Source organism: Maylandia zebra, linkage group LG15 (assembly GCF_041146795.1).
Source record: "Maylandia zebra isolate NMK-2024a linkage group LG15, Mzebra_GT3a, whole genome shotgun sequence".
Classification (NCBI taxonomy): Eukaryota; Metazoa; Chordata; class Actinopteri; order Cichliformes; family Cichlidae; genus Maylandia; species Maylandia zebra.
Window position 1 is genome coordinate 26,946,058 of NC_135181.1, and position 18,117 is coordinate 26,964,174.

At 45.1% G+C, this 18,117-nt stretch overlaps 1 protein-coding gene across 2 annotated transcripts in view; it reads right to left on the reverse strand.

The window, feature by feature from the left end:
* kif26aa (kinesin family member 26Aa) overlaps nt 1-14,912 on the reverse strand; it is a 67,881-nt gene extending 52,969 nt beyond the window's left edge. For both annotated transcript variants that reach the window (XM_076874230.1, XM_076874229.1), the window contains exons 1-2: nt 14,770-14,912; nt 13,299-13,562 (exon numbers count right to left, since the gene is read on the reverse strand). In XM_076874230.1, coding sequence (XP_076730345.1) covers nt 13,299-13,562; nt 14,770-14,829 — 324 coding nt within the window. In that variant the 5' untranslated portion in view covers nt 14,830-14,912. The remainder of the gene's footprint in view (nt 1-13,298; nt 13,563-14,769) is intronic.
* Between the last annotated feature and the right edge of the window lie 3,205 nt (nt 14,913-18,117).

Below are 18,117 nucleotides of genomic sequence, written 5' to 3' on the forward strand. Positions count from 1 at the left end.
TCATCTGTATAAAAGACACCTGTCCACAGCCTCAAACAGTCAGACTCCAAACTCCGCCATGGCCAAGACCAAAGAGCTTTCGAAGGACACCAGGAAAAGTATTGTAGACCTGCACCAGACTGGGAAGAGTGAATCTACAATAGGCAAGCAGCTTGGTGTGAAAAAATCAACTGTGGGAGCAATCATCAGAAAATGGAAGACATACAAGACCACTGATAATCTCCCTCGATCTGGGGCTCCACGCAAGATCTCATCCCGTGGGGTCAAAATGATCATGAGAACGGTGAGCAAAGATCCCAGAACCACACGGGGGGACCTGGTGAATGACCTGCAGAGAGCTGGGACCAAAGTAACAAAGGTCACCATCAGTAACACACTACAACGGCAGGGAATCAAATCCCGCAGTGCCAGACGTGTTCCGCTGCTGAAGCCAGTGCACGTCCAGGCCCGTCTGAAGTTTGCCAGAGAGCACATGGAGTATACAGCAGAGGATTGGGAGAATGTCATGTGGTCAGATGAAACCAAAGTAGAACTCTTTGGTATAAACTCAACTCGTCGTGTTTGGAGGAAGAAGAATACTGAGTTGCATCCCAAGAACACCATACCTACTGTGAAGCATGGGGGTGGAAACATCATGCTATGGGGCTGTTTTTCTGCCAAGGGGACAGGACGACTGATCCGTGTTAAGGACAGAATGAATGGGGCCATGTATCGTGAGATTTTGAGCCAAAACCTCCTTCCATCAGTGAGAACTTTGAAGATGAAACGAGGCTGGGTCTTCCAACATGACAATGATCCAAAACACACCGCCCGGGCAACAAAGGAGTGGCTCCGTAAGAAGCATTTGAAAGTCCTGGAGTGGCCTAGCCAGTCTCCAGACCTCAACCCCATAGAAAATCTGTGGCGGGAGTTGAAAGTCCATGTTGCTCGGCGACAGCCCCAAAACATCACTGCTCTCGAGAAGATCTGCATGGAGGAATGGGCCAAAATACCAGCTACTGTGTGTGCAAACCTGGTAAAGACCTATAGTAAACGTTTGACCTCTGTTATTGCCAACAAAGGTTATGTTACAAAGTATTGAGTTGTATTTTTGTTATTGACCAAATACTTATTTTCCACCCTGATTTACGAATAAATTCTTTACAAATCCTACCATGTGGATTCATGGATTTTTTTTTCACATTCTGTCTCTCACAGTTGAAGTGTACCTCTGGTGCAAATTACTGACCTCTGTCATCATTTTAGGTGGGGGAACTTGCACAATCGGTGGCTGACTAAATACTTTTTTGCCCCACTGTAAATGAAGACAGAAAACTAAACAGCAGTGGTGTCTGTAGGGTTACCGATGTTGGGCTAGCTGGTATATAATGATGTGCTGTGTGGTGGCTAGTGACACAGCTATGTTAGCATAATATAAACACAGTGAAGCTGGAGGATGAACGCTAACTTTTTTTCCACTCAGTGAGGGTTCCCGATGGTTATGAACAAATGTCAGGAGAACAACTGCAATATAATAATACTGCTGAGCTGTAGTTACATCGTAAGGTTTTAAAAACTGAGCTTGAAAATGAATAGTGATGATAAAAACTGAAAGAGGCCGTCGGTGATCACTGACTGTTTTAGGGGCTTGTTCAGATTAAATAGCAGTAAAACATGTTAAAAACACAACATCCTTGTTTGGGCCCGCAACTAGGTTTCATCAGGTCATCACTCCAAGATCCCACCTGTTGCAAATGTTTTAATGCAGTACAGTTGTTATTATTATCACATGTCACATCCTGTTTATGACAGTTAAAATAAATAACATTCATATAAGAAATAAAATTGTCTCGTGTAAACTGTATGTGGTGTTAAATAGGCCTATTCTACTGTACTTTAATGTCGGTCATAAGGGTCGTACTTCAAGAGCCATATATTTTAAGAGGTTGTACTCATTGTGAAAAGTTTGAGAACCACTGTTCTAAACCTAACCATAATCTAACTGTAACCCTGACACTAAAACCAGAAGTCTCAAAAGAGTCTCAAAAATGTCTTCAAACTTGTAGGGACGGGGATTTAGGTCCCCATAAGTGTGTAGTATAGTAAACTTCCAATTTTTGCTCCCCACGAAGATACGAATACATGCTCATATGCACATACATGCACACTCTCACACACACAGACAAACACACACTCACTCACACACACACATACACAGCTGTCAACCTCAGATTTACAGTTGGCTGTGTCAGGGTATTACCTCCTGTTGACTCGAGTCACTGATCATCAATGGAGGTTGGCGCCCTGCATGATTGGAATAACTTCACATGACCAATCAGACAGCTGCAGCCCAACAGCCCGAGCTGAAGAGCTTCACCCTAAAATCAAACGTGCACGTTTCCTCGGCCCTGCAGCCGTTTGTCCTGCTGGCTGCTGCGGCAAGCTCCATGTAGGAGTTGAACTGTGTTCATGTTCACGTGAAGAAATTTCTCACTTTGGCCCAAATAAAGAGCCTCTCTCTGGAGTCACTTTCAGAAACCAGCTGCTCCGACACAAACAAATCTCTCTGACAGTCTCTCTGACCTCTGACCTCTCCCATCTGCTGCTGCAGAGCAGCTGGCAGGATTTCAGTTAAAAAAAACCTCATCAACAAGAACCACTTCTGAACTTTTACAGCCTAATACGAGCCATGAGAGAGAGGAAGTAACAGAGGAGGCTGACAGATGGAGAGAGCCAGATGAGGTAAAATGGGGAAAAAATATGAAATTAACATTTCTCATCAAAAAGCAACTTCCTAAAATGATTAAAAAGATCATCCAGTCAGAAGCTTTCACGTAATGTGACCATGTCCAGGAGATGCACAGCTCAAGCTGAACAAGATCATTGCAAACAGACACCGAGCAGAACCTCATGAACCCACCTGACTGAAACACGCACAGCAGGAGCTGTAGGTGGAGCTTCAATCATGACATCATCACTGAACTCATCTGGAGCTCAAACTCTTTGTAACGTCAAACTATCAAACCTTTTCTACCTGCTGACACCTTACCGCTCAAGCCGACACACTTGCAAACAGACTGAATGACCGATCCCAGTTCCCTGATCAAGCTGACCCCGGTTCCCTGGATAGTCCAGGTTGTGCAGTCTGATCCCGAAGCTACTTCCACGCTGAGTGTAGTCTCAGTTTGAGAGCAGCCGGCGCCTCTCTTTAAATCACTTTTTATTCACACACATGACAGAGAGCTGTTCCATGAGCTGGGACCCTGCATCTGCAGCAGGCCCTGTGCTGATGTCACTTCCTTTTCTCACTGTGGTCAGTCACAGCTGTGGCTGCATGCTCACAAAGGATATCAACGTTTTAAATATGATGCATGAAATCCCTTCAAGAGTAATACCTGCTCTGAAGCAGAGGTGGAGGTGTTGGAAGTGGTGTTGGAGGTGGAGGTGTTGAAGGTGTTGGAGGTGAGAAGATGTGCTGAGGTGAGCTCACTCAAAGTGTTTCAGGGTGTTATATTATTGACCACCAGGACCGCTGTGTAGCTCCTCAGGAGGGCCCTTTACTATCCGAGCATGCTCCTCACACTCACTTTAATCACATGATTCATAGTTAGGGATGGGTACCGGTGTCCGGTGCCATGATGGCACCGGTTCTGACATAAACGGTAGTAACCAGACCGAAAAGCAGCGTACATTTTGGTGCTTTATTTCGGTGCTTTTTTTTTCCTGAGCTGTGATACACTTCTAGCCAATCATTTTACGTTTCCGAGGATAGTAGGCGGGTCCAGGTACGTACGTTCTGTTAGAGCAGAGCTACAAATTAAAATGCCCAAGGCGAAGCGGTCAAAAGTCTGGCTGTACTTCACAGCAAAATATGCAAACTCAGCAGCCTGCAACAAGTGCTTTAAGCTGATACTGTGATACTGTCAAAGGAGGTAACACCTCAAATCCGATGAAACACCTGGCGATGCATAGCGTTTTTTTAAAAAGCCAAGAAATGCGCCGTATTTGATAGCTTGCTGCGAGACCTCACACCGAGCACATCTACTGCGGGTGGGTTGCCTGTTATCGGACCCGGAGTTAGCAACATCCCCCAAAAACACGAAGAGGAGAGTCCTGGCCCCTAGCCCTGCCAGTGTAGTGATGTAGTGATGACGGATGATGATGGCAGCAGCCGTTCTTCTCTGCGTGAGTAGCTTAATGTTGTTCGGGTGCAATTTACATTGAGTAGGCTAACCACGTTATTACATTAATGCATGTAAGGTGAACTAGCAAACATCATCATAGCTACATGCAGCTGTCTTCTTGTTTGATGGCAGATACTCCCTTCACCCTGGCCAAAAAGGCTAAAATGACCAAAGAAAAAGAGGGAAACAGCTAAACATGAGAGGTTTTTGGACAAAGTTTGTGTTTTTTCCATTGTTTAAGCACTGCTTCCAGCCAAGAGTGATACCATATATGCCCCACAGCTGCAGAAAAGGCTAACATTGTTATCTTTTTACAAAAAACCAGCTGAACATGAGAGGTTTTTGGACCAATTTTGTGTTCTCCATTCTTTAAGCACTGGTTTGAGCACCGTTTAAGCACCGGCACCGTTTCAAAAGTACCGATTTGGCACCGGTATCGGATAAAACCTAAACGATACCCATCCCTATTCATAGTTGTTATTAATCTCTGGTTCAACAAACTCTAAGTTTTCCAGATGCGCTGCCTTTGGCAAGTATTATGAGTATCACTTCCCAGACCGCCTTCGAAACGAGGACATCCGACGGAGATGCGACAACCAACCGCCAATCGAGGGGCAAATTCAAGAAGAAGAATCTCTGGTTCTCTTCCACAGCATGTCTTTTATGCTGTCTTCCTTCTCTCACCCCAACCGGTCACAGCAGATAGCTGCCCCTCCCTGAGTGATTTTGGTCTTACTGAGTGAAACATGAAGTCTGTATGTTCTGGATTATTCAGAGCATGCTCACTCTGGCTAACTACCTGTCAGTCACAAGTCATCAGCCAATGAGAGCGCTGGCTCACAACTGGATCCACCCCTCATGGATATTGCAACATCCACCTTTGATATACAGTCTGTGGTTTAAAGTTTATCTAAAGACAGAGTGAAGCTGCCCCTGACCTTCTCTAAATCTCTGCAGCGCTCTTCCCCAGCTCTTCCTGCTTCTCTGTGACAGAGTGAAAAAGTTTTAGACGGAACAGGTCACCTACTGATCGGAAGGTTGGTGGTTCGATCCCTGGCCCCTCCAGTCTGCATGTCAAGTATCCTTGGGCAAGATACTAAACCCCAAGTTGCTCTCCGATGCATCCATCGGAGTATGAATGTGTGTGTGAATGTTTTTTTGTTTTTTTTTTGTTTTTTTGGCCTGTCCCGTTTGGCTCTTTTGCCCTCAGAATTGTTGTCTAAAGGCAAAGAAAGATGCCCAACGGATTTACTTTACCAAATTGACCATCCCAGCCTTGCCGTAATGGTCCATTTGATTCACCTTTTATTGTTTATTTTATTTTCACTTACTGAATACGGGACAGACTTGACTGGGGGAAAGAAGGGGAGAAAGAAAGAGGGAAAGAGAAACAGCTGAGAAGAGGTATGGGGGAGAAGGGCAAAAGACAAAAACCAACAGAACGGGCAGAGAAAAAAAATGCATATATCAATCACCTGGGTCACCTGCTGAGAAAGAAAAAAGAAAGCAAGCAGAAGAGAACAAGAGTAATAGAATAAACAACATCACAATGATATATGGGAATATGACAGTAAATACTAAATGTTAAACATTATTGTGCAGCATGTGTGTGTGAATGTTGTTAGAAAAGCACTCAGTTTAGAGTCAGTGCTTAGGGGAAGAGTACTTTGAGTATTCCGGGAGAGTAGAAAAGCGCTATATAAGAATCAGTTCATTTACCATTTACCATGAAGCTCATGTCAGAGCTGGTTCTGCCACACCTACATAGAGCATCAATCAGTGCTCTAATTCTCCCGCGAGGCCGTGAGAGAGTTTTCAGAGCTAATGGCTCTTTTGAGCGTGTTTAAAGGCAGGAGCTGAACTCGCCTCCCTCGCTGCTAATTAACTCATTAATCATCAGTGTGGCGGCAGAGGAGTGCTTCCTCGCCGAGATTCACGGGGACCCTGCAGGCGCGTGCTTCAAAACAGTCCTGGCTGTAGCTGTCGGAGATTGGTGAAGCAACCTGCAGCAATGCTGCAGCATCAACAATGCTCTGCTTGTGTTGTTGTTGTTGTTGGTGGTGTTGGTGATGTGTACCGCTGGCAGCGGGAGAGCTGCAGCTGTTGAATGTACTGTTACAGCAAGTACAAGTGATTATTGTAATCACTTGTACTTGCCTGGGGCTCAGTCACTCTGGCACAGCTGAGTGACCCCTCATCTGGGGCTCTCCTCAGCTCTTTCTGGGATATTGATGCAGCTGGCCCTCCGTTGTTCTTCCTTGGTCTCTTGTGTTCTGAGGGCCTCTGGATGTCTGGAGTCTTGGGGCCCGTTCTTCGTACGTCGCTTACTACATCCAAGATCAAATGACACATCCAAGACCAAACCATCGCGCTAACCGTGAGCTCGCTAATCTGGTTCCCCGAACACACCTGCTGTTGACGATTAGTACAGCTGGACGCAGTAATGTGACATCACTGGGTGTCGTAAAAGGGGCTACGCATCGATAGTGGAAACATTGATCGGCAACCCTCTGATTGGTCGGCGAAAATGTCGACGGAGCGCGCTCGGCTCGGTATTTTTCGGCAGCAGAGCAAGAACTCTTGAGTGAGGGATTTCAGGAGTTTCAGAGTTTAATTAAAACGCAAGGGAACACTGCAAAGGCTGCAAAAGCAAGGAGAGAGGGCTGGCAGAAAGTTGCTGACAAATTAAACTCGTAAGTAATTTAATAATAACAATAATAATGGAGTGGATTTATATAGCGCTTTTCAAGGCACCCAAAGCGCTTTACAATGCCGCTATTCAGTCACTCTCACATTCACACACTGGTGGAGGCAGCTACGGTTGTAGCCACAGCTGCCCTGGGGCAGACTGACAGAAGCCAGGCTGCCATATCGCGCCATCGGCCCCTCTGGCCAACACCAGTAGGCGGTAGGGTAGATTTATTATATTACACTATATTATCCAATATTATATTACATTATATTATAATATGTTATATTATATCCCCTTTCACATTAGAGCCACAACAGGACCCACTAGAACATGGGAACAAGTAAAAGTGAAATATAAGAATATTCTACAGCATGGTAATATTTATCACTTATATTGCTTTTCGTCTCTTGGAAAGAGACCCTGAAATAATCTGTTTGTTTGTTTATAACAGCAACCAAGAAAAGGGCAGAGCAAAAAAAAGACAGGTGGTGGTCCTGCACCCCCCTCGTCAACAAGTTGGTTAAGTAAATAATATCCTCACGGGAAAATCGATATCTCTCTATGAGCACACTGTCGCGCTGAGCTAAAGGATCCTGTCTGTCCCGCAATATACGCTGAATTCTGATAACTCTCCTTATCAATCTTGCACCTTCCGCAATGGGTGGCTCGCGTATACGGACAGGACATGGCTGCGACAGGCTTCCCAAATCCACCTTCGCTTTTATAGCCGTGGTCTCTCATCTTGATTACACGAAGTAATTTGCAATTGCTACTCTGAAATATGAATTACATCTGTAATAATCACATACATGTAATAGAATGTTAATAGTACATTTCCCTTTTTTAGGAAATGACCTGTATGTATCTGTGTGAAATCAATAAATGGATCAGGTGCTGCATTATCTTTAGTTACATTGATGTTATTTATTTATGGTGAAACAGTGGTGGAATATCGCTGTTGCTTTCGTATAAATGAAGCGGACATACCTGCGTGGCCGCGATCTAATCCTGTTTACATAAAGTAAACCTGCTCCCAAGTAGGTTTACGCTTACGGCTCTGTTGCTATGACAGCAAGTCCCGGAGGAGCTTCGGGGAACCGAACGATCCAAGATCACGCGAAATCGTCAACAATCAAATCCAGCTAACCTACTTAGCGAGGTACGAAGAACGGGCCCCTGCTCTCCTCCATACCTGCTTCATGCCCTGGTGGACGGGGCTGTGGCTCCCGACACCCAGATCATTACATGAAGGAACCTTTTAAATACAAGCGTGCTCATGCTCACAGGTGTACACACGGGTGCTCACACATACAAACTACACCCTTTTTGGCTCCTACCTCAAAGCACACTGTGCGCTGTCGATCTTACGTGCTGCACAATAATGTTTACTATTTAGTATTTACCGTTATATTCCCATAGATCATCGTGATGTTGTTTATTATATTGCTCTCTTTTTCTTCTGCTTGTGTTCCTTTTTTCTTTCTCAACAGGTGATCCAGGTGATTGATATATGTATTTTTTGTCTGCTTATTTTGTTGTTTTTTGTTTTTTGCCCTTTATCACCGTCCCTCTTCTCCGCTGTTATTCTTTCCGTCTTTCTTTCTCACCTTTCTGTTCCCCAGTCAAGTCTGTCCTGTATTTAGCAAGTGAAAATAAAATAAACACCAAAAGGTGAATCAAATAGACCATTACGGCAAGGCTGGGATGGTCCATTTGGTAAAGTAAATCCGTTGGGCATCTTTCTTCGCCTTTAGACAATAATTCTGATGGCAAAAGAACCAAACGGGACAGGCAAAAAAAATTATTAAATAAATAAATAAATATAAATAATATTTAAGCCACTTTATCACCAAAGTCACGTAACAACGCAATATCTAAGCACAAGAGGGGGGAGGGGGAGCAAAGTGTGCCTGCTCTGTGCTGACACAGCAGCGGTGAGTCTGGCGACCTGGCTGTTTCGTCTTTGCCGAAAGCACAACATTGCAAACAAGAGCGGAACTTAAAGTAAAGAATCGATCTCACCAGGCTAGTATCAATCCGATACTTATGCTGACTTGGTATTGGTATACAACTGATATTTGGATTGATCTGCCCACCACTAATCAGCAGTGCTAAAAACAGTTTGTCTTTATTACAGTCAGATTTTGCACTTGTCTGATTCATTAGAATTTCATTTTTATTTGTTACATTTTTATTTTGTTGCAAGTTAATGAAATTCAAATGCTTATCAACAAACATGAATTTGTCTGAATTTGTTTGAAAAAACACACACAGAGACACACACACATTGATCTGTTAATTAAGAGTAGCTGGCAAATTAATCAGAGACTGCGACACATGACTGAGTTCATCACCAAGAGAAATGAAAACGGACAGTGAGTGAAATAATATGGGGGCGTGGCCACACAGAGGGCGCCGTGGATCAGTGTTCACACAGAATGTTTTCAGGATTTAAGGATGAGCTGAAACGATCCTGAAACTGAAGCCAGAGAAGTTTCAGGAGCTAGAAACATGTAAACATAGAAACATGTGAAAATAGAAATGTAAACACAGTCTCCCAATGTCTCCCATTCCCTGATTGCTCCTGTGTGTATATAAACCCTGTGTTTTATTCTGCTTCTTACTGGTCATCTTGTGTTCCTCCCAGTATGTTTTCCTGTGAGTTATGGTTTCAGATTTGTTGGTTAGATTGTCCCCGTTTAGGTTTGTTCTTAGTTTCCGTCTGTCCCATCTCTGCTCTGTCTGTATTATCACCTCATGTAAATAAAGCCCACTCTTTGCATCATTAGTGCCTGCGATTGGGTCCTTTCCCCTTCAACCCTACACGACTGCCACCGCAGCTGTGACAGAAACATGTGACCATAGAAACACATTAAAATGGAAACGCGTGACCATAGAAACAAGTGAACACAGAAATATGTGAAAATAGGCACACGTGACCATAGAAACGTTGAAATAGAGCCACATGAACACAGAAACATGTAAAAATATAAACATGTGACCAAAGAAACGTGAATACGGGAACACAGAAACACGTGACCATAGAAACGTGAAAATAGAAACATAGGACCACAGAAACGGGAAAATAGAAACACGTCACTATAGAAGCAGAGTTTTATTCTCTCCCGCTCTGCTCTTCTCACCACAGGAAATAAAGTTGAGTAAAGCCTTTAACTCGTAAGACCTGATCTCTTTAATGGCATGCATTTTTAATTTCTCTTTGCTATTTGGGCTGATTGGGACCTGATTAATTTAAAAACAAAGAATTATCTTTTGGATGTAGGAGATGTTCCTTCCCTGCTAACTTCAACTAAACCTCTGACAGGATGTTCGCAGGGCTACGATGTGACTGTGTATGAATGGATAAGAATGTAAATTTGTGCATCTCCAGTCTTTTCCAAAAGTAGAAAAGGAGAAACCTCAGCTGCTCTGAAGCTGTGAAATCTGTCTGTTCGTTCACAGCCTCAAAGAAGAACCTTAGATGTTTGATTGAAGGTCACATATGTTGCATGTTTTCTGTGAGGGTGAAGATGTTCCTGTTACAGCTGGTGGGGTGAAGGATGGAGTCGATGAGCGGGTCCTGCAGAGAGCATCATCATGGTAAATAGGCTGGTTCTTATATAGCACTACTCTACTCTTTCTGAGCACTCAAAGCGCTGTACACAACTTGTACATTCACCCATTCACACAAGCTTCTAAGTAACATTCACACACAAATTCATACTCCGATGGATGCATCGGAGACCAATTTGGGGTTAGTCAAGGATAACATGCCAAGGACATTTGGCATGCAGACTGGGGAAGCCAGGGGTCGAACCACCAACCTTCCGATCAGTAGATGACCCGCTCTACCACCTGAGCTACAACCACCCCATCAGTCTCAGTCCGTGCCGGCCTACATTAGCAGCTCAGCGTGGACTCCATTTGTTGTCTCTAACAGATCTGGGGCTTCCCTCTCAGGAGGTGGAGCTTCATCTGCCCTCCATCACACAGTCATTTATCTCAGCAGGCCTCCTCGGGGTCTCAGACTCTGAAAGAAATGCTCTTGTAGTCCGCATTTCAGAGCATTATGTTTCAGTGTCTGTGTCCCTGCAGTCAGACAGCAGGGTGGAGCTTTCACTGACTCTGATGCTTATTTGGAGCTCCTCAGGCTGAGGATCAAACTTTGAGAAGACGCTCAGACTCCACATCAGAGCTGCCGGCTGCTTTTATGTGCAACACACAAACAGCCTAGATGTTTCTCTTTAAGCCATTCTTTCATGCTCTGAAAATGATGTGCAGCAGTGCCCCCCGGTGTGTGCATACAGGAGTCCACAGTGTGTTTGCCTATGAAACCAGCTGTTAATTAATCAAACCTATAACCTGAATCATAGAAATTATTATCAGCTTGTACGCTCTGAGCATCAAAAACAGAACACTATGCGGAGAATCAATTAAGTAAACTGGGTTTATATATTTAATGATGGAAGAACTTCATTAAATTACTATCCTGCTCACATGACCCATTTGAAAGCATTAAATTGGGTTTTTAAAGTCTGAAGACCCGAGCTCAGAGTTTATTCTCCTCAAAACCTGCAAAATCCCCATCACCATCATGAAGTGAGATATGTGCTGTGGTGATGATCAGGATAATATTGGGCCTGAATGCACAGGCAGAAGTGACGCTCAGCACTTCCTGTCAGGCTCTTGAGGTCAGGCTTATAAAGCTGCTGCTGACACAGCACATCCTCAGGGCTTTTACTGGAGCGAGACCTTTAGCAGTAGCGCATACCATAATCAAACAGGATTCAGGATTAAAGCAAATGTGAAAACTTGTAGAAATTTAGTTCTAGCGCAGATTTACGTGAAATCAGAGAAGAAACTGATGAAATTGTTTTTGCTTGCTCCAAATAAAATACCCATCACCATGCACGAGCTAAATCAGTCTGACACCAGGAGACGTTTCCGGGTCCAAACAGACAAACCAGTCAGATCCTTTTAGCTCTCACACAATGATCAGTTTATTCTAAATATCAGAGATGTTTGGCGGGCTGGTGAAATCAGGGCAGATGATGACGTACTGCTAACTAATGAGCTCTGGATAGGCTAACAGGAAGACATTAACAGGAATATAGAGGTTAAGGGTTAAATTGTTCACATTGAGGGTCCCTGATGGGCAGGAAGAAGACACAAACGATGCACCGAAGTCCAGCAGAGAGTATGTCTGAGGCGATCCATCCGCAGCACAAGGTCAGCCATAAGTCTGCTGCTGATCCTCATGTCCACACTGAGAAGGATTCTTCGTCTATTTAGTGATCGGGACACCATGAGTCCCACGGCTGCAGTTACATTGTACTTCCTTTAAACTTGGAGCTAGAACGACCGCAGATGCGTTTCTGTTCAATGAAAGAGACAAAGAGACGAGAGGCTTGTCCAGCGCTGGAGATGCTCGGACCGGAAACACTTTAATCCGTCGGACTGTCAGTGAACAAGGCTGTTCTAATTCAGCTAACACAAACTGGCGGTCAGTGCTCATTTTAAGGATTTCAGTATTTACAAGTAATAATTTACAATTTTTCCTTCCATACATGATCTAAATACTTCCTGCATACCAGGATAAAATTATTTTCTCTGGATCTAATATATACTTAAAATACACATAACAACGAGATGGAGGGGAAAAAAGAGATTAAAGAGGCGAGTGAAGGAACACAAGTAATTCAGACTTTGTGATGTTATTGTGTTCAGCAGAGCGAGCAGCGACTCGGTGACCAGAGAGATCATCAGAATAATCACAGCTACCCGCTCTGCAGAGCGAGCGAGAGCGAAGAGCAAAGCTTGCTTGGCCCAACGGAGACGTGAGCCACTCTGATGTTCATGCATTGATATAAAAAAAAGCCTGACAAAGGAGTTCAGTGTCAAACATTCACCAGGACAGGAAGTGGACCTCCAAATCTCCCAATCAAAGTTCATAGCAAATACAGAAACATGAACTCCATCAAACTACATGAGCAAAGGAAACGATGAGAAGTCTGAGTGGACGGCGTTATCAGAGACCGCAGGCCTGCCTGCATCGACATACACTCAAATACTGACAACAAACTGAAAACAACTACAGAACAGGTGAGTGCAGTGGTCACACACGGGTTAGAGTCCCTGTGAATCTTGGAGCCTGGAGCCAGCCTCCTTTTAATGGGAACGTTTTTCTAAACATCAATAAAACCACAAACTGTAGCGTGTGGAACATACAGGATGTATATGACGTATCTGTGAGTGCCACAGAGCTTAACGTTTATTCATGGGAGCCTGTGGTCACGCCTCAAAGGCGGCTGTGGCTCGGCAGGCGCTGTTATTCGCCCTCGCCACAGGCCTAAAGAGACATTCAGAAACTACATCAGTGATGTCCTTGCACTGGTGCCGGGTTTCGTGTTTCCGAGACACGTGTGTGCATATGTGTTTCTGACCTTCAGCGCTGCGGTGTCGGCCAGAGCAGCAGCCTGTCGGTTCAGCTGGGACGCCATGATGTGGCAGCGCTGGCACAGTCTCTGTAGCTCCTCCTCCTCAGGCTCGCCATAGCGGCTCAGCTCGCCAGCCGACAGCGAGCCTTCGGGATTGGGCCGAGATGCGCAGCTCCTCCTCAACTCCTCCTCTTCGTCCTCTCCTGCAGAATGAAGGCGTTTCCTGCAACAGGTGGAGCCCAAAGGAAGAGGCGTGTCCCCCTCCACCACCTGCATACAGGTGTGCATATATACATTTAATGTGGAGTGTGTAGAACAGGGCATGCATTCAGAGACACAGAAGTATAAGGGCATAAATACTGAGCACATGTGAAAGAAAGGGAGCAATAGACTGTTGATCACTCATACCAGTAGAAACCGTCTCTACTTTCAGCTCTAACTTTTGTCTTGTCTGTTGGTCTCGGGTTTTCTAATTTCAATAGAAAATGTCTTTAATCCAAACTGACCAGGTAAGCTGTGCGTGAACAGCGTTCCACTGAGAACCCAGGAGTGTGGATACCTGAAGAACAGATGGAACCAAACCCTCGGCGTGCTCGAGTCATGTGGCATCCTCTGTTGAAACGAGTCGGGTTTTGGTCAGAGTAAAATGGATTGTTGTGATTGGTCAGGAGTCGGCTACAGCAGCACATATTTATTCTGTTGTTTATCAAAATATTTATTTTGATAATTAATTAAAACAAAAACAGGGCAATCAGGTTGTTTTCATCAAGCCAATCAGAGCGAGACATGAAAGCTGCATGAAAGTACAGCAAAGCAAGTTTGACACATTTATACGTGAACTATACCATCCAGTCACTTCCGCTTATCCTTTTCAGGGTCACGGGGGGTGCTGGAGCCTATCCCAGCTGTCATAGGGCGAGAGGCAGGGTACACCCTGGACAGGTCGCCAGTCTGTCGCAGGGCCAACACACAGGGACAGACAACCATTCGCCCTCACATTCACTCGCACATTCACACCTAGTGACAATTTGGATTATCCAATTAACATATCCCCACAAGCTGCATGTCTTTGGACGGTGGGAGGAAGCCGGAGTACCCGGAGGGAACCCACGCAAACACGGGGAGAACATGCAAACGCCTGATGGTGGAATTGAACTCAGGACCTTCTTGCTGTGCGGCAACAGTGCTAACCACTGTGCCATCGTGCTGCCGTGTGAAATATACGTCGCCATAACCAGAACGCCATTTTAACCCTACGCAGTAACCTGATGTGCACCGTGGGAGAAAAGCAACTCCACACCGACATGTACCGAAAAGACTTGAGGATCAGTTCGGACTGAAGTTAGTCTGAATCAAGCTTTAGAAATGATGCCAAGCACATTCAACAGTGAGCTCAGCGTAGACCTAGGACAGATGTTTGTGCTCATCTGTCTCACGTGTAGCAGGATCAGAGTGGTTTGCATTGTGTGATACTCACCGTATATCTCCTGTAGTCCGGCCCGCGTCCCCGAGCCATGTTCCAGTACTGTGAGTACATCTCTGCTTAACCAGTGCTCAGTTATGAACTCTCTGGCTTGATTTTCCTTCAGCGTCCGAGGAAATCTGTGCTTCCACTGCAGAATAAAGGGACGCTGGGTGTGCACGGGCTGTGGGTGGAGAATGATGTTGCTGAAGCGTGAACCTTCACACAGTGGGACAGGACAGGCTCTGACACGGGCTTACATAACGGCTCATCAGCACACTTCAGCTACATAATGCTGATGGTGCTCTAACACCACCCACAGGAGTTTAAAGTGGGGTGGAGGTCAGTGAGCGAGGAGCCGGTCCTGAGGTCTTTACACCAGGTCCAGGATTAACACCTCTGTCTCGACTCTGCAGGTGGGAATGCCTTCAGGTTCTTGTTCCTGGGTGGTGGGGGTGGGAGGAGCTGGAGACGACAGACAGGTTGGTGTAGCTGCTGTGAAGCTGTCACTGACTGAAAGCTGGTGGGGGTGAATGTAAGTGGCGGTGAGCCTCCTTTGAAGGGTGCTGGTGCTCAGGTTTGACTCACTGAGAAGGAGAACCACTGTGCCTCCTCACAGCATGGACGCAGGCCTGCAGGTGGAGGCAGAGTCAGAACTTCCTGCTGTGGAAACTAGAATCATCATTATTATTTTGACCTTTGCCTCCATAATCTTCAGGTAATCAGTATTTGTACTGGAATATGACCTGAGTCAGACCCAAGCAAGGCCTCAGAGCATCTGCTAAGTGTTCCAGGTTCCAGGTTTAACCTCGGGGGGGGGGGGGGGGGGGGGGGCTTTTATTTAAGCTGTAGCGTTTATTAAAGTGTTCATTCTGTAGTCTGAAGCTGAACCTCAGTGGCTCTTTTTAATTGCTTAGATTAGTGAAATGAATTAAATTCTCTCCTCAGCTAAAGATGAAAGCAGCCCGGCTAATTTCAGCAGATTACTGTTGAAAAACAAGACTGAGTGGAACTGGGGTCACAGAATAAATATTTTTTATGTCTATTTTCTATTGTAAGCAGTGGCGATCCTAGCCTGTTTGGCGCCCCGGGTGAACACTCCCTCTGGCGCCCCCCCCCCCCCACACACACACACACACACACACACACACAAAACATATTAAGGATTGTGCATTAACATAAAACTGTTGTCGGAACCATACTGAATTTCGCCAGAGAAACACACACTTATGAAGAGAGACACGTATGTGAGGATGCTGTTTGTAGATTACAGCTCAGCATTCAATACCATCGTTCCCTCGAAGCTGGACAGGAAACTGCAGGATCTAGGACTGAGCAGCTCCCTCTGCAGCTGGATCCTTAGCTTCCTGTCTGACAGACGCCAGGTGGTCAGACTGGGCAGCATCACCTCATCCCCCATCACACTGAACACTGGTGCTCCACAGGGGTGTGTACTGAGCCCTCTCCTGTACTCACTCTACACCTACGACTGCACAGCCACTAACAACTCCAACATCATTGTGAAGTTTGCGGACGACACTACAGTGGTGGGTCTTATCACCAACGGTGATGAGACGGCTTACAGGGAGGAGGTCAGCGCCCTGACCCACTGGTGTCAAGACAACCATCTCACCCTCAACGTCGCAAAGACAAAGGAGTTGATAGTGGACTTCCGGAGGTGCAGAGAAGTACACACCCCCATCACCATCAACGGCGCTGCTGTGGAGAGAGTGAGCAGCTTCCGGTTCCTTGGTGTACATCTGGCTGAGGATCTTACGTGGTCAGTACACACAAACAAAACAGTGAAGAAGGCGCAGCAGCGCCTCTTCTTTCTCAGGAGACTGAAAAGATTCGGCATGAGCCCCCACATCCTCAGGACCTTCTATCACTGTGCCATTGAGAGCATCCTCACTGGATGCATCACCACCTGGTATGGCAACAGCACCGCCTACAACTGCAAAGCTCTCCAGCGAGTAGTGCGGTGCTCTGAAAGGATAATTGGAGGTGAGCTTCCCTCCCTCCAAGACATCTACAGGAAGCGCTGCCTGAGGAAAGCGGGGAGGATCATCAAGGACTCCAGTCACCCCAGCCATAAACTGTTCAGACTGCTTCCATCAGGAAGGAGGTTCTGCAGCATCCGGTCCCGTACCAGCAGACTGAGAGACAGCTTTTTCCATCAGGCCATCAGACTGCTGAACACGTCATAGACACCTCAGCTTCACTACTGGAACTTCAACATTATGCACTCCACACTGTATATAAATGCCACTTGTTTTGCACATATTCAACTCTGTATATTTTATATATTTTATTATTATTATTATAATATATATATATATTTTTATTTTACTATTTAATTTGTAAAAATGTGTATACACACACACACACACACACACACACACGTAGGAAAATATTTAGTATACACATCCAGAAATGCATACACTATTATATATTGTACATATATTTATTAGTTTCAGGTTGGCCATTCTTGTATTTTGCTCGTTTGTGTTGTTGTGTTTGCACATCTCTGTTGCTTGTGGGGCTCGCACACAAGAATTTCACTCGCATGTGCTGTGCCAGTGTGCCTGCACATGTGATGTGACAATAAAAGTGATTTGATTTGATTTGATTTGATTTGAAGAGAGAGAGAGTATGCATTGTATGCAAACGGCTACCAAACAGCCATCATAATTCGTCATACAATGAGAACAGGACAAATCAACAATTGACAATGACTAATTACTATTCAAATCTGTAACATAATGTATTGTTTGGAGTTTAGTCTGTTACTGTTACTATTTTTACCATTTCTTCTTGGAGCAACTGTAATCCACATTATTTCCTTAGGGATTAATAAAGTATTCTGATTCTGATTGTTTCAGGATGACCTGCCATTATCCAATGACACATCTGCTTACCTGTATCTTTTGCTCGTTTCTCCTCCTCTTCTTTTCTCTTTTTTCTAAACTGAGCACCTGATGGCTTTGAACTTTTTGTCATGATACGGCTGTGTGGCAGGCAGGATGAGGACCCAATCGCAAAAACTCACGGACTCAAGGGATAAACTCAAAATGCAGCTTTATTGCTGACAAAAGATAATAGGAAAACTAAACTGGGAAAAACTAACATAAAGTTCACCAGGAAACACAGGGGGAATCACACACAGCATGAGGGAGAATGCGACGCCGAACAGAGGGAGACGCAGACAGAAATACACAGAGGGTTAACGAGGAAAGTGGGAACACACGGGGAACACAGCTGACACAGATAACCATAACGAGACAGGGCGGGGTGAACATAACACTGACGGGAGACAGGCAGAGTCAAACAGGAAGTACAGAGGTTCAAACAGGAGGAGAGAGA